General features: G+C 38.2%; 1 protein-coding gene across 2 annotated transcripts; it reads left to right on the forward strand.

The window, feature by feature from the left end:
* The first annotated feature begins 64 nt into the window (after nt 1-64).
* Nucleotides 65-26475, forward strand: TRAPPC11 (trafficking protein particle complex subunit 11). 2 transcript variants are annotated; one of them, XM_075709045.1, is made up of 29 exons: nt 65-268; nt 1271-1440; nt 1887-1957; nt 2863-2977; nt 5107-5206; nt 5963-6036; nt 6264-6360; nt 7200-7333; nt 7680-7827; nt 8709-8802; nt 10142-10221; nt 10318-10396; nt 10483-10537; nt 12001-12146; nt 13272-13333; nt 13436-13568; nt 14305-14435; nt 14954-15109; nt 15638-15825; nt 16508-16656; nt 18184-18305; nt 18970-19089; nt 19445-19510; nt 19612-19768; nt 21536-21644; nt 22426-22517; nt 23387-23520; nt 23909-24076; nt 25499-26475. In XM_075709045.1, exons 1-29 carry the CDS (start codon nt 65-67, stop codon nt 25541-25543), a joined length of 3399 nt encoding a protein of 1132 aa, XP_075565160.1. In that variant the 3' UTR covers nt 25544-26475. The 2 variants fall into 2 exon arrangements, with proteins under 2 accessions (XP_075565160.1, XP_075565161.1); XM_075709046.1 differs by lacking the exons at nt 22426-22517; nt 23387-23520; nt 23909-24076; nt 25499-26475 and having other exon boundaries at nt 21547-21583.

The raw sequence follows: 26475 nt of genomic DNA on the forward strand, positions 1-26475 counted from the left end.
CGCGAAGGCGCCGCGCTGAGAGCCGCCCTCTTGCCGCCTCGCAGGCCGCCTGCCCGGCCGCAGCATGACCCCCACGCAGTGGGACTTCCCGGTGGAGCTATGCTGCCGGCCCATGGCGTTTGTCACCCTCACCGGCTTGGACGTGGTGTACAACGCCGTGCACCGGGCCGTGTGGGACGCCTTCTGCGCCAACCGGAGAGCCGACCGCGTCCCCATCTCCTTCAAAGTGCTCCCCGGCGACCACGAGTACCCCAAGTGCAGGACGAAGGTAGCGAGCGGCGTGTGCCCCGGCTGCCCCCCGTCGTGGCGGGCCCGGCCCCGGCCCCTCGCGGGGTTCAAGCCTCTGCCCGTGTAGCAAAAGGCTGGTGGGGGGTGCGGGAGTTGGTGGCTCCCTGAAGGCGAGGGCCGTAGCGAGGGGGCTGGGCCGCCCCGCCTGCTTTAACAGGCAGCTGAGCGGCGCTCGCAGTGCTCGCAGCCGGGCTTCTGCTGTCTCTTCCCCCGCTGCTGGAGGGGAAGCGTGGGAGCTTGAAGTCTGAGGCAAAACCGTCAGGGCTAAGGGGAAGCCAGGGGCGTTGTGGCAGAGTGCTGTGGATGCACAGGAAAGCAGGGTGCCTTAGCTCCGAGAAGCCGGGAAAGCCCATGTGACTTGCTTTCTAAAGGACTCGCTGTTCATTAATTCAGCATTAAGGTATGCTTGTAAAATTTGAGCTTTAATGAAACCCAAAGTTTAACTCTGGAGAAACTAGGTATTTGAATTTGGTGTATTCTGGAAAAAAAAAAAAAAAGTAAAGCCTTTAACAAAGTGAAATGCAGCAGAAACAATGTCTCTGGACTACTTTCTGCTTTGCAATGGCAATTGGGAGACACTGTCAATGGGTTTAACCCCTGAAAACTACATAATTCTGTGATGCTGGCAAGGAACAAGAATCATAACTGGTTTCTCTTGGCTCTGTTTGAGAGCCCCTCAGGAGCCCCCTTTTAAAATAAGCCTAATTTTTCATGAAGGTGTGCGAAACATGCTTCTGAACTTGACCTTTTTCTCCAGTCTACCTGCGATCTGCTGTTCTTTGTTGCTGATATCTTGGGCATCAGGCCCTGATGCCAGGGAATGGGGTGCATGGCTTACTTGATAAGAAGCAAAGGCTTGAGGGGAAGATGGCAAACATATCCACAAGTGACAAGAATGTAGAGGCAATTCCCTTTCTCCTGCTATACTAAGAGGCTGGTAAATGGATTTGATAGCTTGCTTTAATAACCTCAATATTTTCAGAGGACATCCTATGAATGGTATATTCCAAAAGGGATCCTGAAGACTGGTTGGATGAACAAACACCTGAATTTGGTTCCAGCACTTGTTGTGGTGTTCTATGAACTAGACTGGGATGAGCCACAATGGAAAGAAAAACAGTCGGAATGTGCTACTCGAGTTGAAATTGTCAGGTAGATTTTTTTCACTTGATTGATAATGTACTACAAGCTAATGGTAAATGTGAATTGCAGAATCCTTTTTGCATTCTAAGATATATAAATATATATATATATATTTTTTTTTAGACACAAATTAAGGGGAACTTGAACTTTGCATTTTGAAGTACAACTGACAGTAAAGAAACTTTTTTTTTTTAATTGTTTACTTTTAAAAGTCATTTAAGTAAAAACAGCCCCTGAAATTTTGCTTGCTAAGCTCGGCATAATTATTCTGTCCTATCTGAACAAAGAAGAGAACACAGCGTTCTGTGGATGATGCAGTATGTTGTTGTATTTGGTTTTATTTCTTTTATAGCATTCTTTCAGTGCTTCCATCTAGAGTGAAATATTATTTTGTTCTGATTGTTCAGAAATAAGAAGTGAAACCTTGACACTGTGCCCTGTTGTTTTTATTTCAGGCAAAGTTTGCAGGGAAGAAATACGAAAGTTGCTGTGGTTTTGATTCAGAAAAAAACACCATTACCTCCAGGTACTAGAAAACTCTGTACACAGTTGTGATGATCTCATTTTTCAGAAGGCCTGACAGACTGAGTTGACTATCACTTGTGACATTATCTGCAGTTCTTAATATAATGTCATCTACATATGTGGCATGCATTGTAGCTGCAGGAAGGTATACAGATGGAAAGAATGCTCCAGGCAGTTGACCCTAAACATTTGATACTTTTATCTTTAACTTTTTCCTCTTAAGTCCAAGTCCATGTTTTGATACACAGTATCAAAAAAATGGTATGTTAGTATAATATGCGTGACGTGCCTCTTTGTAAGTAAGTTGTATTTTAAACCTCACTTGAGATCAAGAAAAGCTGTAAAAGCAATGAGAACTTAGAGGAAGGGTATTTGGTACCTACAGAAGCCTTTTAGTTTAAGTCAGTTTTAATCAATAAAATTTTGGAGCCAAGTGGAGGTGTGAAATGTGGTATGTTTTAACCTTACGTTTCCGTAGAGCTACTGCTTCAGCTGTAGCTTTCTAGTGTCTGGCAAACCATTTTTTACTTTTTGTGGGTGGGGGTTCTCCTCTCCCACCCCCCCTACCCCCCCCCCCGCCCCCCCCCCCCCCCCCCCCCGCTATATATGTTTGTCTTTTCCGGATGCTGTTGTAGTTTTCAAGGCACAGTATATTTAATTGTGTGAGAGAGATAAAAAAATTATGTCCTACTTCTACTTTGTTGCTAGCTAAGCCACTCCTAGAAAGCTTCTGCAGTATGTTCTGCTGGATGAAGCACATAGTACTCTGAAAGAAGTAAGAAAGAATGTACTCTCGGTTTTATGTGTATTAGATTTTTCCAATCCTTGTACTGGTCAAGCTTTTAGAGCTAGTCAGACATTGCAGCACTGCATACTGCTTACTTGTGCTTTCCTTGACTTCACTAGGGGAAGATGTTATTGCATCAGAGAGGGCAGCAGCTTTATGCAATGCTTGTGACCTTTCTGGAAAATCCCTCTTTGTACTTCCACACACTGATCACCTTGTTGGTTATATTATAAGGTAAGTGACTGCAAAACACTGTTTTGCTCTGTTTGCTAATGGAGGTGTTGAGAGAGTCGATGCGTTGGGATGACTATGATGTGACGTGCTGATTGTAGACCAGCAGTGAATGTTTTATCAGCTCACTGGAATTCTTCAGGTTATTCTGCAACCTGATGAATTCCACACAGCTCCCCTTTCTCTGTGAGGTTGAGTAAAGACGGTGAGAGATGTTGCTTTTGAAGAAACATTATTAGGTATCCCAAGACGTTTCCTTCCTGAAGTCAGGTAGAGGCAAAGTGGGCTTTTCTACCTCTGCAGTGGTTTTGGCTCTGCTGGTTCTAAATAATTTTCCCTATGAATGTTTCATTAGGTGTAACTCTGTATTAGCATGTATTTAGTCGTCCCCGTCCCCATCCCATTCCCCCCCCCCCCCCCGCCTTCCTGGCTTTATAGGCATCTCTCTTTCTATTTATGCTAAGTGGCATTTATCTGGTTGCAAATATTACATCATTGTCATTTTTACATTTCTTGTGCTTTCTGTTTTAATATTTACAGGGAATACAGCTTCAAATAAATTATGAAGGCCTTTCAAAAACAGAACAGGGAAATGAAGACAGTCTTGTTTAGATCTAAAAAGAAGGAATCAAACCAAGGCAAATCATGGTTTATTAAAATTTGGTTTAATTTTTCCAGATTTACTTAGGAAGAGGAAGTGTTATGGTCTGAGAGACCAATTTTTCCTTCTCTCACCCTTGTATTTATATATGAACAGTAAAGTTCTCAACATAAATCAGTGCTGTTGTCTCCATGCTGCTCATAAACAGCTACCAGAATTGATCAAAATAAAGTAACCGTTACTTCTAGTTTTTCATATTTTGCTCAGTGCTAAAGAGGGAATGTTCACTGCATGTTAACTAGCGTAAGCCTTTGCAAACTGCATATAGTTGCATTTTGATATGCGATTTGCAACTGCCTCCAAGCTTGTGAAGATAAGGCTAGAACATTAGGAAGTAATAGCTCTTCATGCACATTAAAAAAAAAAAAAAAAGTTTGAGCATATAATCATGTCAGAATTCCTGGTATTAATCTTTTTGTTTTGACATTTTTAATTGAGATTTCATAGTAGTAAAAGAGAATAAATTTTTTTTACCTCTTAGACTGGCTTGTCTTTTCTTATACAGCCACAATATACTGCTAAGATAAGTATAATAGGTAGACTTAATTTATCTTGTCTTCCTTTTGTGACTGAACTCATCGTTAACAATTGCTGTCCATCAGTCTGTCCCATTGTTTTCATCGCCATCCTCTCTGTTGCATGGCGAGCAGAACACAAGTTGTGATCTGCCTTAGTCAAAGTCTGCAGTGATCCCTTCTTGGCCAAATCACAGAACTGGTACTTCATCTTTTATTTCCTGTGTGCATCAGTGCTATTGAATGTGTTCCTCTCCTGGATTCTGGTCTTGTTCTAGTTGATTTTACTCCTTACAATTTGATAATACAGCATATGCTTCTTGGATCCTCCTCAGCCTCACACTGCATTCGGTGTTCTGGGCCTCTTTGTCTTTCTCTTCTCCCCCTGTGTCTTGCCATTGGGCTATTTATCTTGCAAACACAAGTTCGACTGTTACCTCTGCAACCCAGGTAGCTGTTGATGTTTAGACAGAATGATGAAACCTAGTCTGTGCCCTCATAATTTTATTTACTGCTATTTTTTCCTTCCCACTCCTCCCGCTACAGTCCAGCAAATAAGATCTTGACCTGTTCAGACTTACACCAGGAGCCTCTGCAAAATTTGCCTGTTTTGACTGAGGTGCCTCTCCACTTTCTGTTGCCTTGCAAAATCCTAACAGCTTATCCTCAGACTTTCTCATGTTAAATACTAGAGATTGTTGTATCAGAAATCAATCCATGAGGCTCTTGAACCTACTTCTTCTACTTTGTGCTACATCTCTGTAAGGCTTTGTGTGAAGAGTTTTTGTCTGCAAACTCTTACCCTGTGTGGTAACTTAAAGAAGAGTTTAGTAATACCTCGAGCATCTTTTGCCAACCTTAAAATAAACATGGTCAAAAGTAACTTATTCTGAAGTTCTTCAGATTCTTTGTATGTGGGAAAAACTTAGTGAAACTTATGAGCAACTTTGTTGCAGGTTGGAAAATGCTTTCTATGAGCATGCACAAACTTACTATTATACAGAAATACGAAGAGTTAAGTCTCACAAGGAGTTCTTGAACAAAACCACTCATCAGGTAATGTCACCCTATTTTTGAAATACTGTGCAAGTTATAGTGCATGTTAAAACATGAAAATAAGGGTTGCTTGTTTCTTAAACGTTTTTATTCCCCCCGCTTCCGACTTGAGATGCCTTCGTTCAGTATAGAAAGTAAACCTGGTTTTATTTGCTGCAATTTAAACTTTGATTTTGATTGGTTTTGTTCTTATGTTTATTTGTCTTCCTCGCATCTTCCTTAGAGGAAGAGCCACAGCCCAGAAATTAAGTTCTTGGATTAAAAAAAAAGTAATTAAATTTTCTGTATGGGTTAACCTATTTGAATGTAGTATCTTAACAAGTTGTGCAAAGTGCTTCCCTTAGAAGCTCAGAATGTAAACGTGCCCCTGATTTGGCTTTTAGCTTTTGCTTTTCAAATTGTTAAATATCTACTAAGACACACAACATTCTGTTGCAATTGCCAGCTTCCCTCTCTTGGAAGCTGGGACCCAAGAGGTGAGCTCCGAACGAACAAGTGACACCGTTGGTGTAGAGGTTTTGGGGTATTACAAAGCCTCTCCCCTGTTCCAGGTTGAAAGGCTTGGAATTAAATCTGTTGAAAGATCCCTGCTGCGTCATGGTGGCAGAGGGTGCTCTTGGGAAACAGTTGCATAGTCAGTTTTTTGAGTCAACTGCTATATTATGTAAACCTTGGAAATTATCACCTGTACCTGCTTTGTAGGTAATAGGTATGTTCAGATATTTGTGAATGATGTACGCTGGTTGTGTTTTGCAGCTTTTATTTGTTAGACACCAGTTCAAAATAGCATTCTTCAGTGAGCTGAAACAGGATACACAGAATGCTCTCAAGTAAGAATCATGTAATCTTCCCCCCCACCCTCTCTACCCCACATTACTGCTAAGCCATAGATTATGATAAATATTTTCCCAAATAAAAAATTATTTAAACATGTATGCAAGGGTTCTTCACTGGGAAGAACACTCTGATTGGAAGGCTGTTTTCTGCTGTTGGAAATCCTGTTCTTAAATTTTATTATCTTGTATGATTTAACTCTAATTTAAGTATTCCTGCTTAGAAATTACAGAACTGCCTATAATCTTGTTCATGAATTGAGGGCTCATGAAACAAACATGCTGGAAATCAAGACCATGGCAGGATTTATAAACTACAAGGTAACAAGTGTACTTCTAATCTTTGACAACCTTTACCTAAAAAAAAAAAAAAAAGTTGATCCATCTTTAACATGTAAAGGTTTAAAAGTTCCATTTTATATTGCTTTTAAGAAGATGGATTAGAAACAGCTATCAGTGGAATACCAGTTACACTCAGACTTGCAAAGACTTCTAAATTCTGCACAAAAGAAAGATCCTTAGCTGAAGCTTGGGAGTATCTTGAAGGATTGGAGTTCATTTGCGATGCAGTCATCTGAAAGACTAGACTGTCTTTAACACTCGCTCTGTGAAGGGGGAATGAAAACAAGGGTTGGTTGTTCCTTGAGTATTTTTGTCGTCTTGCAAAGCTTAAGCCAGTATAGTTCAGTTCATGGTTGTTAGGAGGAAGGTAACTCTTTAAGAATCAGACCATACTTTTGTGGTATTTTGGGGGCTTTTAGGTAAAGAGAGAAACCTATCCCACCATTTACAACAATCCTGGAGCTGGACTCCATCAAATTCCATTTGCAGACTGCAGACCTCAAAGATAATGACCTTCCTAGTGGCTCTGCAGTTCTGTCTTGAATTTGGCTGCGGGTTATGCACTCTTCCTTGATGATTTGAGGGAGAAGGGGAAGAAAAATAACATTAGATGAAATAGAGGACCACATGGTTTCAGGTGTAGTACATTATGGTTTACATCTATTTTTCTCCCTCTGTTTTCTATGCTATTTGAGCTCTTCGTAAATATGTAAAATTAGTTTGGGTTTTTCATGGGTGTCTTTTTTTTTTTTTTGTTTTAAAGCTAATCCTTAACAGCCTAACACGGCTATTTTTCCTTTTATTTTGATTTATTCTAGATCTGTCGCCTCTGTTTTCAGCATAATACTCCACTGGATGCAATTGCTCAGTTCAGGAAACATATTGACTTATGCAAGAAAAAAATAGGAAGTGCAGAACTGGCTTTTGAGCATGCTGCCTGGATGTCTAAACAGTATGTTTTTGCTTAGTCATGTTTCTGGTTGAGTTCATATGTAACCTTATGAAGTTCAGTGTTTTACTTGTCTAGGCAAGATACAAATTCAAAGTTCTTTCTCCAAGGAAGAGATATACTAGGTCATAAAAACTGTATGCTGTCATTCTGTTTTGCATTGATTATTGACCACTTTTCTCTGGGAATGAACAGGATATGATACAAATGCAGCCATAGAACTTAGATGCAAAAGTTCAGCAAAGTATCATCTGTCTTAACACTAACCAGAACTTTTAATTGAAATGTACCTTTCAGTTCAAATTGCTGTTCTGTACATAATCTTGCTTATGATTTGTTTTTTGAATAGATTTCAGGCTTTTGGCGACTTGTTTGATGAAGCGATTAAGCTAGGATTGACAGCAATTCAAACTCAGAATCCAGGTTTCTATTACCAGCAGGCAGCCTACTATGCACAGGAACGGAAACAACTAGCAAGTATGCTTTGTAACCATGATGTAAGTTGGGAGGGGAGAAAATGCTTTGCAAGTAACCAGATAGTAAATTAGCTAGTGTTTTAGTCTCAAATGGTAGTGGAATAATCTGTAATATGAGTAAGTGAAATCCAAGGGAAGTATATGTGTGTTTTCTGGTGCTTACTAACATGACAAGTATTTGTTATGTATTGGAAAGGTTACTGCGGAACAAATGTGTGAGGGTTTATTTTGTTACAAATAGTGTTTATTTTATTACAAATAATTCTGACATGGTTTTAAAATACTTTAAAAAAGTATACTTTCTACATCTCTGGATACTTGAAAATTTACCATTTTGTTTTTCCAGTATATTTCTCTATACATGCACTGTGTCTGGTGACTTACAGGAAGCAGAGAAATGGGAGCATTAATATTGGAGTGTGGGGGGGTAGGTGGTGGTGGTTGTTCTGGAGGTTTTTTTTGACACTTGCCTGGCAGAAAGGGTTGCATGGAAAATCGATCTCTGCAGTTGATTAAACATACATGCTAATTATATGTAGCTACTCTCCAGCTGACATGTCCCGATGACTTAAAAATGTTTTTGTTCCTATTGGTGCTATTTATTTGTTGTTCTTGGATTATCTTGTTAGGAACTTGTTTTAAAAAGGATTACCCAGTTATTCTTTAACAGTATTTGAGACAAATGAAGATGAAGGAAGTAGAATGTCAGACTGAATTAATGAGAAGAATTTAAATGTTTGGGTTTCCTGAGGTACTATTTTTATACAGGTGGCTGGAAAGATTATATGTTCTAAAACAAATTTCTTCTTTTATGTGCATGTGTATTGGAGTATCAGATCACTTTTAATGCTTTAAAATGAAACATGAACCCTTTTTTATGACTATATTTGCTGAATTTACAGTCTTCTGTGATATATCCCAATCCGGATCCCCTGGAAACGCAAACTGGAGTGCTTGACTTCTATGGGCAAAGACCATGGCGGCAGGGAATATTAAGTATGTTTCTGTGTCTTGTATCTGTGGAGTTCAGACAAACTTCTTTAGTTGCTGATCCTTCCAGCTGACTTAGTGGGCATAAGTATGTAATCCCTTTTCCACAGAGCCTGATGCAGAACTGGGACCTCACTCTCTTGTTAGTTGGTGGTACAACTTGAACAAGTGTCAGCTGGAAGTGCAGGAAGTGTATTTGATCTCTGTAACAAATAGAAAAAGGAACCTCAAGTTTATACAGGATCAGGTCTTCAGCAAAGTTGCATAGGCCATGCTGAAGCTCTGCTGCTTTGCTTCTGTTGTTGCCTGTAACTGCCTATACCTATAATCAGTGTGCTGCAGAAATGCCTGACTGCAGTGAAATGCGTTATTCCTGGGAAGAGAAGTTGGACAACTGGATACAGCAAAAGTAACTATGGCCCTGAATGTGTTTGTTATAAATTCATCCTGCCATTCATACTGTATCTTGCCAACTGTAGACAGGAATTCATGACTTTTTTTTTTCCTGAAAAAGCTTTTTGGTTCTCGAATTGACTGAGAAGATGCAATGACTAGATTTTAATCTAAGGAAGGAATTGTGGTTTTCATAGTAAGGAGGATGTTTTCACAGAAATTCAGCTTTGAGCTATGTATGAATAAACATGCAGTTCTGAGATCTTCATTGTTTTGTTGACTGTGGTTTTACATCCCTTTCTCCCTCTCCATTTGGTCTCCTATTCTTTATTCTCTGCATTTCCTTTGGGCTTTGCCACTTTATCACTGCCCTTTTTTAAAGACTTTATTTCATGTACTGTCTAACCTCTTTTATCTTCAGGTGTTACTGTTTTAAAATTGGTTAGAATCTACTGCCAGGGTTAAACAGTTTAAGATGAAGAGAAGCTTTACCTGTCAATATATATGTGTTTTTTTCGTTCCAGCAAGAGTTTATAGTCTTTTAAAGACCTGTACAGTTCTTCATATGTTGGCGTTCTCTACTGCTAGAGAAACATAAGCTTGAATTCTTACTTGAGATCAGATAGGAAAAGGGCTACAAATTTGTCTTAACATATGTGCTTTAAATGTTAATAGATGCAGTCTAAAGATTAGGTTGTCTTACTGTAGTTTGCTATTTTTGGGTAGCTTCAGATAACTTATTTTAAACAAGGCAAGATAATTGTTCTAGAATTTCCCTTCTAGAACACAGAGGATGGATGAGTTCTTAAAGTCTCCTTTATACATATATCCGTCTCCTAGGCAAAAGAATGTTTAAGAGTTTGAGTGTGCTTGAGTTGGAGCTTGCATTGCATAGTTCCCTTTGGGTCTAGACAAAATTCCAATTTCATGGATTTTTCATTGTCTTATGCAGGCTTTGATCTTTCTGATCCTGAAAAGGAGAAGATGGGGATTTTGTCCCTACAGCTGAAAGAGAAAAATGTCCTTCACTCGGTAAGTTTTATTCTACAAAAAAAACCCCATCCTGTCTTCTAACATTATCCTAATGTTTGCATATATAATGATATCAGTAATGGTTTTATCTGTTAGGAGCTAATAATCACTTTGTTGAGTAATGCTGTCGCGCAGTTCAAGAAATACAAATGTCCAAGAATGAAAAGTCATTTGAGTGAGTATAGATATCAGATGTTTGTTTTTTTTCAAATAAATTTTGCAAAGACTTTCAGTGTTGATCTGTACTTTTTTTTTTATCAGTGGTTCAAATGGGAGAAGAATATTACTACGCTAAAGATTATGCCAAAGCTTTGAAGTGAGTACCATCCATGACTGCTTCTTTCACATGCTATTCTTCTCACTAAGACCTCATGTCTTATTGCTATGGAATAATGCTGGAAGCTCATCTAAGATGCTCCTAGTACCTGGATTTGATTGAAGCATGAGCTTTCAAGTCTCCACTTATATCAAAGAAAGCAAAACAGATATGATGAGTCAGTTATTAGAGTAGAAACACTTCCTGCTCTAAGCTGTTATGGAGATTTGCCTTATTGGGCAAATATTATTTATTTCTAGCTCACTGACTGAGAGCTCTCATGTGCGTGTGCTCTCTCTTCTCCCAGAAGTGATTTCTGAAACTTGCCTGCTACTGTAACGAAAATATAGTTACATTTAATTACAGACTTGCTAGTTACAAAATTCAAAAAAATGGAAATGTAGCTGAATTTAATTTTTGTTTATATACCAGGGAATTAGCAAAAGGAATTATTCTTATTGGTGCAGTTTTCTACTGTTAAATGACTACAGAGCTAGGAAAGCTTAGTGCTGAGGTACAGCTGCATCTTTTCCAAAGGATGTGTCTCATGCTTAGTTTCTTAACTTTGTTTTTTTTTTAAGGGGAAACAGAGTCAAGGTCATGTTTTAGGAGTCCCACAACATTTTCATTAATTAGGTTTCAAAGATCACATGTTGTAAAGGGAGTATGTTTGAGGTAGGAGAGATGTGTTTGCTATTGTTACTAGCTGACTGGAAGCTACATGGAGGAGAAGGTAGGCGAGGACAAGCAGATCAATTTGTATCAAGCCTAATTTTTACGTGAACAAGCATTTCTTATTTATATTTAGGTAGATTTTCCTGTAATAGGCAGAAACTTGTCTTGAACAGTTGAACAGAGTTTAAAAAAATAATTTCTCTGCTTTGCTAGTAATAGCAAACATTGCTCAGTATGAAAACCATATTAAGGTGTGCAGTTTTGCCTGATAAAGATTGATGTATGTGGTGTTTGTAGATCTTTGAAACCTTTAAGGGAGCAGGGGATAAGGAGGCAGGAGGGAAAAGAAACATCTCTGCTTAAGGAACATTAAAATTCTTCAGTTTGGAAGGGGACCTTATGGTGGGGTTTTGGTTTGTTTTTCTTAAAACTTACCGCATATTCAATAGCAACGTCTATTTTTAATGCAAGGCTGGACTAAGGCTCTTCTGTCCAATTGCTGTTTTGCTAGTTCTTCATGTGAAGACAAGTGAGTTTTCCTGTTGTTCTCTTGTGAAAATTGTTGTAGCCCGAAATAGAAAATTCATCAAATAAATACGTTTCTTCACAATAATTTCACACTGTTTTCAATAAATCATTGCCATATGTAAACAGTAGCCTTGGCTTTAATCTAGCATTTGTATTACTGAAGGTGAATTTTTTTGTTAATGATGCGAAATAAATGTGAGCTTCTAAAAAGTATTGGTGTGTGTATAACTTGTTTTTCTCTCAATTTTACTGTGTTGCAGGCTCTTGGATTATGTTATGTGTGAATATCGCAGTGAGGGATGGTGGACTCTTCTCACTTCCATATTGACGACAGCTCTCAAATGTTCATATCTGATGGCCCAGCTAAAAGATTATATAACATACTCCTTAGAGCTACTGGGTAGAGGTATTCTTTTAAGAAATATACTCAGCCTATGCAGAAAAATTAAAGTACGTGTATTTGGAAGTCTGACAAATCAGTCAGACACAGTGTTTACAGTACTTCAAATTATTTGACTACAAAATAACTGTATACTTGTGCTGAACTTGTTCTATCTTCTCTCATGTGCTGGAAGCTGAATTTTCTTGCTCTTCTATTATAAAATTCACTGCATTCAAATAGACTGTGTCAGGATGTCTGAGGCATAGAGCTTCATTTGATACTGTTCAAATAATATAAAAGAAACTTCCTGAGCTTTGGGATGGGGGAAAGAACTATAATATAGCTAAAGGGGGAAAACATTTTTTCTAGTAAGTAACAAAGCTAGCACTGTTTTTTTGGACTTTAAAATCCTAAATATGCTTTTCAGATTTTTTGCTAGAACTCTGCTGATGAAATATGCATGTGGTATGTTTTAGGGAAAGAACGTGACATAGGATGGCTCCACAGTAATAATGCAAGCACTCTGCTTCATATAATGTCTGTTACTTGACATTGCCGAAATAATCCTTTTGTGCCCTGAATTGCTAATACCACTATTAGGGTAGGTGTGGTAAAAATGGGTTTGAATCTTCTGTTAGGCAGCCAGGCTACTCTGCTTTGTATTAAAGAATAGCCACTGAGACAAACCCACCTTTCTTCATCTTCAGGAGAAGAGTGCTTATTTCTATTAGTCCTTTCTAATTCCTGTCACCTTCTCTAGTTCTTGTTTCTAATATTATCTGAGCTTGCCTTTTGCATGCCCCACACTTTTCTGGTTTCTACTGTTTATTCTGTTTTTAAACATAAATAACAAGAAGGTGTAGGCATATTCTCTTGGGGTTTTCCTCCAATAAATTATGGAATGCTTGTCTAACCAAAAAATATTTTACTTGGTTCCAGTGGAAGTGAGAGGAAACACTTAAAATGGGGGAGGTTCTGAAAACTGAACGAATCCTTCATTACTAGTAGATGGATGTTAGAATTTTTTCTCCCCAGAATGTGTTTTTGGAAAGATGCGATCTAAAAGAAAGATTTATCTTTAAGTTTAAAAAAAAAAAGTAAGAGGACTTGTTTCTCTTGTGTAATCTTCGGGTTTGTTCTGTTTGCTAGCATCTACTCTTAAAGAAGATCAGAAATCTCGAATAGAAAAAAATCTGATAAAAGTCCTAATGGTAAGTGGCAAAACTCTTATTACCCTTTTAAATATTCTTAAGAGTGGTCAGTGTTTAGTAACCTTCTTTTATTGTTATTTGTAATCTTCCATCTGTATACAGAATGAAAGCCCTGATCCTGAACCTGATTGTGACGCTGCTGCTGTGAAAGCATCACAAAAATTGTGGGCTGACCGTGTTTCCCTGGCAGGCAGTAATGTTTTTACAATAGAAGTTCAAGATTTTATACCATTTGGTAAGTAAGAAAGCAAATTTACACACGATTATAAATTTTGATGTAGTTGTCTCTTGAAAATAACTAATTAGGAAAAAATATAAAGTGTATATTAAAGCCAGCAATCTGAAACTCTTGTTTCAGCACTGTTCTGTTCTTTGTCTAAACCAGTAAGGTAAGAAATCATGAGAGAAGCCAGTGATCTCTCATTCCCAATATGGATTCTAAAGAAGAATCCTTTGAGCATTGTGTCTGAGGGGGGGAAAAAAACCCTCTGAACTTCCATCTGAGGCTACCTACACCTTTAAACATGGTAGAATTAGTAAACCCTTGCTTTTTGAAAGACTTCTGCCACTGCGGTGTGCTTTGAAGTAGGATTCTGAGGGAAGAGGGCAGAATGTGTGCCAAGTAACACTCCCCATAGAAAGGGGGCGCAAGTGAGCATTACCTGCTCTAAAGAAGTGTGTCTAAGTGTACAGGTTTCTTTCTTTTCTGTGGGATATCTGCCTCTCCTCTTCTCTGCAAAGGTTTTGGTCAAGTGCTGAAAAGTGGCTTTTCTGTGACAGCATTAGTAGCCAAATTTGTCCCACTTACAGGCAAACCAGACTTTTAAGAGTATACGCAGAACAGTCCTTACCACGATTATTTCAGGACTGTGCTTCTGGAATTTAATGTTGTAGTTTGTGTTTAATACCTGCTTCTTGGGTTTTGGTTTTGTGGGGTTTTTTATTTTTTCCTTTTTTTTTTTGAATTCTAGTGCAGTGCAAAGCAAAATTTCTTGCTCCTAGCTTTCATGTTGATGTTCCTGTGCAGTTTGATGTATACTTGAGAGCTGATTGTCCTCATCCTATCAGGTTTTCTAAGCTCTGCATCAGTTTCAATAATCAGGTAACTACGTTCTATCTATCTCTGACGTAGTTATAGAAGCTTATTGTAAGAATGGAATAATATCTATTAGTGGTTTTAAACATAAACAAACTCAAAAGTTCTTTTCAAAAAATTATGTTAATACTTACATTGGAAAGGTGTTTTTTCTTTTTGCATTATCTACCACTTTTGACAAGTATATTGATACTGTGATAAAACTCCCAAATGCAGTTTCATTAGTTTGTCTGTCATATCTTTGTTTCTCTATGAAGCTCTTAAAAGTTTCAGAAGGATCATTTTAATGTCTTATTTCTCTTGATGATCTTGCATAAAGTTATCTTAATATAATGGATATCTGGTGTCAAAGAATCGCATTGTAATTACTTGCTAAGTCTAACTTCCATAGTGTGTAAAGTAGCAGGAACCCGTATAGTTTGATCCAGTAACACAGAGCCTTAACGTTTGCTATACTACTGTTACTCTCCAAAGGTGTCTTAAATCTGGATTTATCAACTTTTTTCCCCACTCCTCTATTGTAGGATTACAACCAATACTGTGTGGTAGAAGAAGCCTATCAAAAAAGTGATATTCTAGAACAGTCATCGCAAGGAACAATGTGCTTAGTCCCTGGCAAAACGAGAAAGTTCACTTTCAAATTTGTTGCAAAAACTGAAGATGTAGGAAAGAAGGTTGAGGTTTGTCTATTTGTTTTACACCTTTCTTACTGATGCTTACAAAGAACTCAAAAATACAAAGCTGCCTCTAATCTGGCACCAGTTACACATGTCACTGCAGTTTGAAATGTTTGAATTCTTGAAACTAAGTACCAAAAATGAGAGTAAAACGACGATACCAATGCAAAAACTTATCACAAAAACTTAAGTATTCCTTCAAATTTGGTTGGTTGGGGTTTTTTTAAATGTGTAATATACTTTAAAAAAAAAAAAAAAAAAAAACGGGGGATGGAGGGGTGGTATAGCACTATGGGAGGTAGGAAACTGCAAAATACTACACTGCACACACATGAGCACAGATACTTCTCCCACCACTGTTTCATTAAATGAAATCCTGGAGTGGTGGGATGTCTTCAGTCTGCAAAGCTGCCAGAAGCTTTTTGGTGATATGCAGGCACAATCAAAATGTGTATGTTGGAAAACTGTATTGTTACAGTAGGTGATCTGAAGACAAAATTATCAGTATGTGTTCAAATTTGGGTCTATCAGATCACCTCTGTGGATTTGATCCTGGGAAGTGAATCTGGCCGATGTGTAATTCTGAACTGGCGTGGAGCAGGTGGAGATGCTGCTTCATCTCAAGAGGCATTGCAGGCAGCACGTTCCTTCAGGCGAAGACCTAAGCTTCCAGATAATGAAGTGCACTGGGACAGTTTGACTATTCAGGCAAGCACTATGTGAGTAAAAACTTGAAAATATATACGATATATCATTGTGAGTCTCCTGCGAAGTCCTGATCACTCTGGCTAAAAGAAGAAAGGCTTGTTGGGACTTCTTTAATATGAGCTTTTTAATATGTCTTTGCTTAACTGGGGATAAAATAGTACCTGTCTTAATTGTTTAGGACTTCTGAGGCTCCAGATAGCTAGAAGTACAGAAGCAGCTTGCACTGATCTCTGAGCATACCAAGTATACTTTAGTTCTGGCCTTCACCTAACTCTGCTAGGCAGACTTTTCCCAGACTTTTGTGTGAACTAGGAGGTGTTATTGTTCTCTTACAAAAGCCATCACACAAACAAAGGATCCCTAAGAAACTGTATGAGAAAATAATTATTAATGAATAGACTAACACTAATTTAGATGTATTAAAAAGAATTAAATCCAATTGCTGTTAGTGGGGGTGCTTTTTTCTTTCCTGGCAGAACATCTGAACCATCGATGCTTATTACTGGGGTTCCAAACTGGTTTTATAGAGTTGTTCCTGTCATGCTGCTTTTCAGGAATCTCGCATCTCCTGGTTGAATAGGCCACCAGTTGTCAGAACTCTCTTAAACAATAGGCTGTTTTAATCTCCTTTAAACTGGGCTTAAAAATTTGTTATTTAAGAAACATACAGTAACTGAGTCTTTTCTCTTAAAGGATTATTTCTAGAGTGCCAAACATTTCTGTGCAACTTCGTCATGAACCTCCTGCCCTGACTAATGAAATGTATTGTTTGATTGTGACAGTCCAGTCACATGAGGAGACAGTGGCCAAAGATGTTAAGCTTACAGCAGGTTTAAAGCCAGGTATTTGGGGTTATTTTCTTCTAATCCAGCAGTCTCCTAACTGACTCCTTGTTCTTGATGCAGTGCAGACAAATACAGTAAATGGCTCTCCTGCAGTAATTAAGAGCCAAACCAAAGTGAAGGTTGGGAATGGTGAGATACTAGTGGTGAGAACAAGAGCTAACAGACTCACTCAGTTATGGTTATCTTAACCACTGCTTGTCGGTAGTGTTTATGTGGGTGTCTTCAAAAGGTAAGTCTTTACAAGTTTGAAAGAAAATGTGGAAGCTTTTGTATTCCTTCCTAACCTTTTATTTAATTTGCTCATAACTAAATTTTTCTTTTCCCAAGAGATAGATCTTTTTCTTGCTGAGATTAAAGCATTAGACAGTGGGTTTTCTCTCCCACCCACCCCTGCTTTCTTCCCCTGCCCTGGACAATGTGGTTTTGTTTTTAAACCACTTGAAATTTCAGTAGCAGTAGAGAACTGAGACAGTATTTCCTTCGAATGAAAAAGAAAAAATGCCAATATTGTATGTCTAAGCCCTAGTTAGCTGTATGTAGTTATTGCTGACAGTTTTCAGTATGTGAAGTCCAAATGTTATACTAGGTACACCTATTTGTAGCAAGTATCCTGAAAGACAAAAATATTTTTAAGCCACTAGCATATAGGATGCAATATGTGCTGCATGCTCTGAAATAGAACCACATTCCCTATACAGTTGTATAGTTCATTAAAGAACATTCCACTGACTTTAAACTTATTTAATTGGATGTTTGGGCTTGGCTCCTAAAGCAGTGTTTAATCCTTGTTTAATCTTGATTTTTATTCTTTTTTTTTCCCCACTTGATCTTGACTCTTAACATGTGATATGCAAGGTCAATGTGGGCTTACTGATTACATTAAAAGAACAATTGAAATTTGACATTTCATTTATAAGGAAGGTGATATATTTTCCACAGTTGCAACTCTTTGGCAAGATGTGGCTTGTTTTGCTTTGAAAATTATCCTACATGATTGCAGTAATGCCATTATTCTAGTCAACCTCTGACTGAGGAATGGTTTCATTTAACATCTGTACAGTTGTTTTTACATATTTTCAACACAGATTTGGAACAACAATTTATACAGTATGTAAAAATCATTAAGCCATGCTCTTGAAAACAGATGAATCACAGAACAGTGAAACTTCCTTTTTACTTCATATAGAGTACCAAGAAAAACTTGGATCACATAGTCATATTGTGTTTTGTATATGGTAGGGAACATATTTAGATTTGATTTCTGAATTTTTAGATTCCCCACCCCCCTGGCCTAAATAGATGAAACAAAAACCTTGCAGGATGTGAACCCTCCAACTTAGGAAGCTTAGGGTGTTGTCAAATCTACCCTCTGCTGTTGCTTTTGAAAGATTCCCTCAACCAAACGAACAATGTTAATTCCTCATGCGTTGCTTTTTGAGATGAATATCTTATTACTTTTAGTTATTGCTTTCATGCTTCAGTGATGTAAGCCTGTGTGGATATGAAGACTGTTTTTAATTCTAGGGCAAGATGCCAACCTGACTCAGAAAACTCAGGTGACTCTTCATGGAACAGATGCATGTGATGACTCCTTTCCTGCACTGCTTCCCGATATCCCTGTAGGAGACTTGCAACCAGGGGAAAAGGTGGAGGCTTAAAACCTTCTTTCTGTATCACTCTTAAGCAAATGGGGATCAACTAATAAAAGACTATCATAGAAGGACCTATGTTTATTTTCAGATATCTGAACCGATAAATACTTGTGGCATATTTTACCTATTGTTTACTTGTAGTTTAGTATTTTTTAGCTAGATCCCCTTTTGGACTAAATTTGGGAATAAGGTGTGTTCTGGGATTGATGATACAGCTGGGAGAAATAAAATAAGGAGGCTAATCTCTGCTGTTAATTAAACGCACGCCAAATGGACAGTAGATAATAGTCAGCAAGTGTGATTCAACATGGTAGAGGATCAAATATGCAGACGTTGCACCAAACTGAAATTGTGACTAGACTAATAAATTAGAAGTTGGGTAGATCATATATTACACATTAGTGGGTCTTTTCTTGTACTGTTGAGTAACAGATGAGCATCAGTAGCAAAGCAACTGAAGCTGTGCTACTCTGATTAAAATAATTCACTGCGTGATTAAGATTATGCATTGTAGGACGTTCTTTATGGTCAAAATAATACCCATTCTACTATTGCCCTCTTGAACCAAATAAGATGATTAACAAGTTTTTGACAGTTCTAGGCCTAATTAATGTAACTTATATATAGCTTGGCTCATACTGTCTCCTTTATTTTGCAGCTGGAAAAACCAATATACATTCGTTGTGGAACAGTCGGTGCAAGAATGTTTCTGGTTTATGTTTCTTACTTAATCAACACTATCGTTGAGGGGAAAGAAATCCTCTGCAAGTGTCACCGGGTAGGATGTAAAGATGCACCAATTGCTGGAGATACATTCATGAAATGCAAGAAGTATTCTCAATCTAAAGGCTGTAATTCCAAGTGTCTTAGAAGCCTTTCTAGTAGATAGAAAAAATGCTAAATCAGCAGTGTGGTAGCCCAATTTAGGATGAGCAGTTTCATAAGTATAATCAGAAGAAAAGTTTTCTATATTTATTCTTAAATATCTTAAAGATATGTTCTGCTCTGGGGAGGACTTGGTTAAAATATTAAAAGTAATTTTATATTAGTAACCTTTGACATCAATAGCCAGGTCTGAAACTGAATATAACTTTTTTACTCTCTTCTTCCCACCCCTTTCGTTACCTATGCAGGATGAAACTGTAACCATAGAAACAGTATTTCCTTTTGATGTTGCTGTCAAATTTGTCTCCACAAAGGTACATGTTTGATAAGTTGTTGGTATTTTGGAATCACACCGCTTTCAGTAGTCGCACCCTGTTTAGTTAGAAATAGCCAGATCTTGTGTTTGTCTTGACAGTTGGAGCACTTGGACAGAGTATTTGCAGATATACCATTTTTACTGATGACAGACATCCTGAGTGCCTCTCCTTGGCCTCTCACTATTGTAACCAGCCAGCTACAGCTGTCAGCGTCCATGACCCCAGTAGATCAGCTGGAATCTTATGTGGAGAATGGTAAGTTTTCTTAGACTATGCTCTATATCAGGAGGATACTTTTTGCGTAAATTTGGACTAAGAAAGGAGGAATACTTTAAACAGCATTTGCTTATCAGACACTAAGTAGAAGCAAGCTGCTTAATGCTGTAGTTGCTTGCCAGAACACAACTTAGCAGTATGCTTCAAAATGTAGTTCTACTTCACTAGATCAAGTAAATAGACTTGAATAATAGATGGTAACCAAAATTCTAAATATAACAGACATAAGGGAAAGCGCCTGAAAGTACTTGTGATATGCAGCTTCTTAGATATTCATATGAAAAGATACTCAATATTTCCAGTGTTTATGGACTATGTATACTTTCTGGAATGCAAACACTTTACCACATGATAGAGGCAGCATCCAAAGGCTAAAGTGATCATGTCAGTGATTGCAGTTATGAAACTGAACAATATGAAGCTAGACAGGGCAGGCTATAAAGAACAGTTAGAAGTAAACATCTCTTTTATACTAACACGGTTTAGTAACTTATTACTTAAATGTAAAAAAAATTACCTTACAGATCTCAGCCTTTAAGAGTGCAGTATGTTAGCTCTAAAGCCAACTAAATGGAGTACTTTGTAGTAGACGCGATCCAACATCTTCCAGCAAAACGTTGTCTTTGCATTTGCTGAGTCAGATGTGAAAATGCGTGTATTCTATCAAAACCTGGAATAAAATGAGGTAGTCCAGATAGCTGCCTGATTGTGGGGCAGCTGTCTGCCCATGTAACCAAGGACTTGCAAGACTCTAGTTCCTTTGTACATTCAAGGGTTACCTGGCAAAAAGCAATTATTTCCTAGGTCCTTTAGTCTTCAAATTATGAGATTTCAGCTTCAGCTCTGGCACATTGTACTTCATGGCTTCTGGTTGATGCTCCTAAAGAGCTAACTGCCAGAAGGTATGAACCCCCTCAGATACCAGCTATGCAGCTGTCCACCTTTTAGTTGATTTCCTGCCTCTGCCCCCTGCCCCGCCCCGTAAGACTTAACAAAGATTAATGACCAGCTGGGTTAGCTCAGTTGGTTAGAACATGGTGCTAATAACGCCAAGTTCACAGGTTCAATCCCTGCTCACTGCAGGGGGGTTGGGCTCGATGATCTCTCAAGGTCCCTTCCAACCCAAAGCATTCTATGATTCTATGATTAATTGTGAATGACTGAAACATCTATTTTCTTAGTACTTTTTTTTTTTTAAAAAAAAATCACTCTCTGAGTGAAAGGGTACTTCTTTTGTTCATTCAAGTGGAGGGAAAAAAAAGAAAGAAAAAAAAATGAAAACTCAAAGCCAGTAGATTTTTCTTGTGTTCCCTCTCTTCCCCACCTCTCATCTACTTGGGTAGGAGAGGAGAAATGTCCATGTTCATTTTCATTTTAAAATATGAGAGACATCTTATGCTGATGTCCTGGAATTTGCTGTGGGAGAAGTGTAGAATTTGAATTGGCGTTATTTTGCTTTATTTTTTGTATGAACTCTAAACTTGCAATTACTTGTTCTGTGTACACATGAAAGACCTCATAATGTTGTTCAGAAAGTAAACTGTCATATTGGTATATGTCACCCTTTCATGTATTGAGATACTTCACAATCTTTATTTAATTTATATATTATATAAGTATACTTTGCAAAGGACTTCAAAGGCCTTTCTGGCTGAACACTTGTGTTTGTGTCATATTGGATTCTTGGACTTGGTGGCTTCTGCAGTAATGATTACGCTTTGATTTTAAACAAAATCTTGCTGATAGTTGTTTTACAGACAGGTGAGAGTGCCAGTGAGTGCTTTTGCCTTCGATGTCCTCCAGTTACTAATGCTAGTGGAGTGGCAACTGGATGTTACATCATTTCCTGGAAGAGGTAAGTATCTCTTGGCCTGGATGGGGAGAGGAGATGAGTTGGTTTGTTTTTAGGGATGATGGTGAGTTGGTGTTTTTTTTGGGTGTGCGGGTTTTTTGGGGTGGTTTGGTTTTTTTGCTTTTTTGGTTTTGGATCTTCCTGTAGCAAACACTGTCTAGACTTTGGACCTTACTAATTACTGCTTAGCTTGTTAGACTTCTGAATAAATACGTATTTTGCTGAAGAGATAAGTATTAAGTGGTTATGGTTTTAACATTCCATAAAGCTTTCTTCTTTGTAAGATCTTGGGTCAATTACAAAGCTGTTTTGTCGCCTTCCACTCCCTGTTTTCTCCAGTCATGAAATACTTCACCTGAGAAGCCAAGTCAAAGGACTAGTTCTGTGATAGTAGAAACAAACTTTTTAAATGGGAAAACTAACTATTTTCCCACCCTAGACTGTGGGTTTATGTACTCACTCAGTTTTGCAAGACAAATGTTGAGGTGTATCTTTCTTCCAGTTTGGGGTTTTTTTTTTGGGGGGGCAGGGGTGTTGGGTATTTTTTAGTTTTAGAGCTGGTTAGTGTTCTTACTTGCCTTTTGCTATTTTTATCTCCATGCTATGGCACTCTTTTTGCTCACTTCAAACAAGCCAATATAAGGATTTGGGTTTTTTCTTTCCACCACTGAAATGACTATAATTTTAGTTTAGTCACATGTAAGTGATGTTCTTTTGGTGTACTCACTTGATACTTTATGTTGTACAACTTTCAACATGGTCTGCATTGAACTTTTTCCTGCAGAAGTTCACCTGTGGAAAGTGTGCCTGTTGTTTGTACAGTCATCACTCTACCGCATGTGATTGTAGAGAGCATTCCCCTCCATGTTAATGCAGGTAATATTAATTTGGCAACATATATGTCCTAATTAGATTTTTTACAGCATCCAGAGCTTGCATTTACTGTAGCAAAAGACGGAAGCTTGGTGCTGGATGTTATGGAGCTAGTGAAAGAAACTGTACCATCACTTAGACTGCCTCAAGCCTTGCCCCTCTTTTCCACCCTTCAGTTCAAGTGAAGAGCTGGAAGGTAGTTACACAAATGCATTCTCTTAAATGCTGTCAGTGAATTGACCTGTGTTACATGGCAGCACAGAGGCCAGAGTTACCTCTGCTGAGGCTACCTTCCCAGAAGGTTTCTCTAGACACCTATGGCAAGCATTGTTCCATCCACCCATGCCCTGGCTGCATCCCAGTAAAGAAACAGCCTGGAGAATTGGAGCTGCTTCTGGGCAGGTGAACTCTTTCTCTTCTAGCACTTCACCTGCACAAGAACAGTGGAGAGCTCACTGAACACACACAATTCCAATGTTTTCCTCGGTTCGGTTTCATTTGTACTGAGATTCTTCCACCATCCTTTCCTGTTACATTTTGAAGGAGCTTCCTGACAGTATCTGATAAGGTTTTGGTAAACTGAAAATGCCTGGCAGCGACCAAAGTGACTTCCTAGTTAGCATTTCTGGACAGTGTTAGCAGTTGGGGGTTTTGTAACTAGATGTTGAAGAAGAGTTATTGGAAAGCTGTAATGAAGTTGTGTTCTGTTCTTTAATCTTTTTTCTGAAAAATCTTGTCAGACATGCTTTAGCTACCTAGTTGTTGTATCTTTTTCTTCAAAATTTTCACCACTCTTTGCAATAGACTTACTTTTTATGTATGGAATTTTAAAATGTATTTTGTATTAGAGATTACTTACTTTCTTTCCAAAGATCTGCCATCATTTGGTCGAGTCCGAGAATCCCTACCTGTCAGATATCACCTACAAAATAAGACCAACTTAGTCCAGGATGTGGAGGTGTCAGTGGAACCCAGTGATGCCTTCATGTTCTCTGGCCTTAAACAGGTACAAAATTGTCACATCTACTGATCCTGCTGGCTTATCTAGTAGTGAAGAATACATTGATTAGACTTACACTGATGGGCAGAGAGGGCAAATTCACTGTTTTTTAGATGTTTAAAGTATGGTAGATTCTGTCTGGAAGAACGCATGGATGCAGATTCCATTTAAAGAAGGGCTAGATGGAAGCCTGACTAGAAGCTGTTTGTCATGCTGTTTACGGGTGATATGGTGCTTCAGTATAGAAGTATAGTTTAACTGGAATAGGAAAGTAATTGCATTCTTTCCAACTTCAGAAAGTAAACAGTGTATAAATAGAAAGTAAACAGAGGACTGCTTTTGGTCACAGAACTTATCTATGTTTGTGGCTTCTTTTCTTTTCTTTTTTTTTAAGATCCGATTAAGAATCCTTCCAGGCACACAGCAGGAAATGTTGTATAACTTCTATCCTCTGATGGCTGGATATCAGCAGTTACCATCTCTTCATGTTAACTTGCTGCGATTCCCAAATTTCACTAATCAGTTGCTCAGACGATTCATACCGACACACATTTTTGTAAAGGTAAGACTGTGAGAAGTGCCTTGTGTTTATAGGCTTCCTGTGGGGCTATTCAGTTTTTGGGGACTACCACCCCAGCTCTGTTCAAAGCTGAGCATTTCTAAGTAGACTAAAATGGCCAGCTTGTAACAGAGTTATTTGCTTTGAAAAGTCTTGGGTTGTGCATTGGTGTCGTCAACTAAAATCCTTAAGAAATCTGTTTTAAGTGCAACAGGTATTTGGTTACAATTAGATGAACTAGCTGAATGTGCTTAGCCTGTCCACGTTACTCCATGTCTTATCCGTAAAATGGGTTTTGAGTACAATGGAGTGAGCTAAATGTAATGAAATACTTTAATACCATAATTTGTAGCACTCCTGGAAAAAATGTTTGAGCAACCCATACGACTACATTCAGAAACACTGTTGCATCCCACACATCCCTAAATAACTTCTAAAAACACATCCTCTCAGTGAATCACTCAGTCTACACTTTTTTTTTTTTCCTTAAGTGGTACAACTGAAGACAATTCAATCATGTCATGAAAAATAGATCACAGGTTTCTTCTGACTTTTTAAGAATAATTTAAATCCAGTTGCCCCAAACAGTGCTTTCTTGTTCCACTGCTGCTGTCTCCAGAATATTGTATTCACTCTTTCGTCAGACTCTTAGCAAGCCAGGAGCCTGAAGAGTTTGTTTATATGACTTGAGATGGACTTGTTCAGACATCTGTAATCCTGTTTCCAGGAAACAGGCCTGGCGTTCTTTCAATTTTGTTTTAGCCAAAAGAGATAGGCAGAACTTACTTTTTACATATGCTGTCAATCAGTGGCTCTTCTGGATTGGTTGTCAAGATGTCCTTCTAAGTCAGTACAAAAAGCTTTTTTGTTCTAAAGTGTGGTGTTCTCAACGCTCTTGTGGAATCTCTCGGGCTTCAGAATTCTCTGCTTTTGCTTTGCAGTTGTCAGGACCTCAAAAAACCTTATTGTAAGGATGCCTTTTCTTCCTTAAAACTTCCTCCTTGCTCTCTCCCAGCCCTAGTGGTTCTGCTTAAAATTCCTCCAAGAAACTGTCAGTCTCGTTCCTGTTTTATGCAGCGATAACTATCAGCTTTTTATACTGCAGTAATACTTGGAACTCTGATCAGCCAGGCCTTGTGCTGAGCTGTCCAAATGTGTACGGAGGTGCTCTTGGCATTTAACAGGGCAGTTAAGGAGCTGAGGCCTCTACCAAGTACTCACTGGGCCAAACTGAAATTTCAGTTGGATGTCCTCCATGTTTGTGCTACTACTGGAAACCATTAGAAGTAAGGATAGGCTTAATGCCATGCTTGTGTGCTAGACGTACACTGATCAACACAACATATTGCAAAGTGAGTTTCATAACAACCTTAGTATTTTGCATTTTTTTTTTTTTTTAAATTCTCTACCTTTATTTTCTTAAAGCCTCAGGGTCGTCGAGCAGATGATAACTCGATTGCAGCTGCATAACTTCGAAACCTGTACCTCTGCACTTAAAGAAAATGGGATGTTGCACAGAATATATAAAGCTCACTTTGGAAACATGGCTTTGATCAAACCATAAGAATTAAATTTTATTTTTAAATTACAACTCTTAGCAGAACTAATGTTTTAAAAAAACCCTAGTCTTTCGTAGACTTTCTTTAAGGAATAAACATGTGGGGGAAACTTGGTGCTTTATTTAACAGGCGCATTCTTTTGAAGTTAACTTTGAATGTCAAACTCTTAAAAGTATTACTAAGGCATATTAAATGTCTTAAGTATTTAAGTGAAGAAGTGCTAATTCATTTGACCAAAACCAAAAGACATTTTTGTAATTAACAGTAAGTTGAAGTGCAAAGCTTGTACTTACAGTTACTGGTATTTACAACATTGACAATGATCATCCTTTACAGAAGTTTGTTCTGTGCCACTTGTATTGCGGGCAGAACTGGGTTTGCAGTAGCACAGTAAACTACAAGTGGTTACATTGTACTGTTGGAATTGAGTGGCTTACTAGTTCTTTAAAACCATAAAGCTGAAAGGCACTATTTCTCTTGGGTAAGCCATACATCCGAATTTGAATTCAGCAACAGCTAGTCTAATGAACAGAGAGATTCATTCATAACAGTTGGACTATCCAGCCTGAAGGTGATACGATTTTGCATTATTTTTACACGCACAGCTTTCAGATTAAAGATATGTCTTGGTAGTCTCCTGCTGTGTGAATTTAAAAAAATGGACATCTTACTGTTGTACAGCTCCGGATGAACTGGTGTTTAAAATACAGTAAATCATGTATATAAAAAAAATGCATTGTGAAAAATTCAGTTGTTTAACTTTCTAAATAATTACATTTTGATTGCTTGGGAAATACCTTATTTATTGTCAAAGTGAAGTTCTAATAAACAGCTTGTAACAGA

This window comes from Pelecanus crispus, chromosome 4, assembly GCF_030463565.1.
Source record: "Pelecanus crispus isolate bPelCri1 chromosome 4, bPelCri1.pri, whole genome shotgun sequence".
In the NCBI taxonomy this organism is placed as follows: domain Eukaryota; kingdom Metazoa; phylum Chordata; class Aves; order Pelecaniformes; family Pelecanidae; genus Pelecanus; species Pelecanus crispus.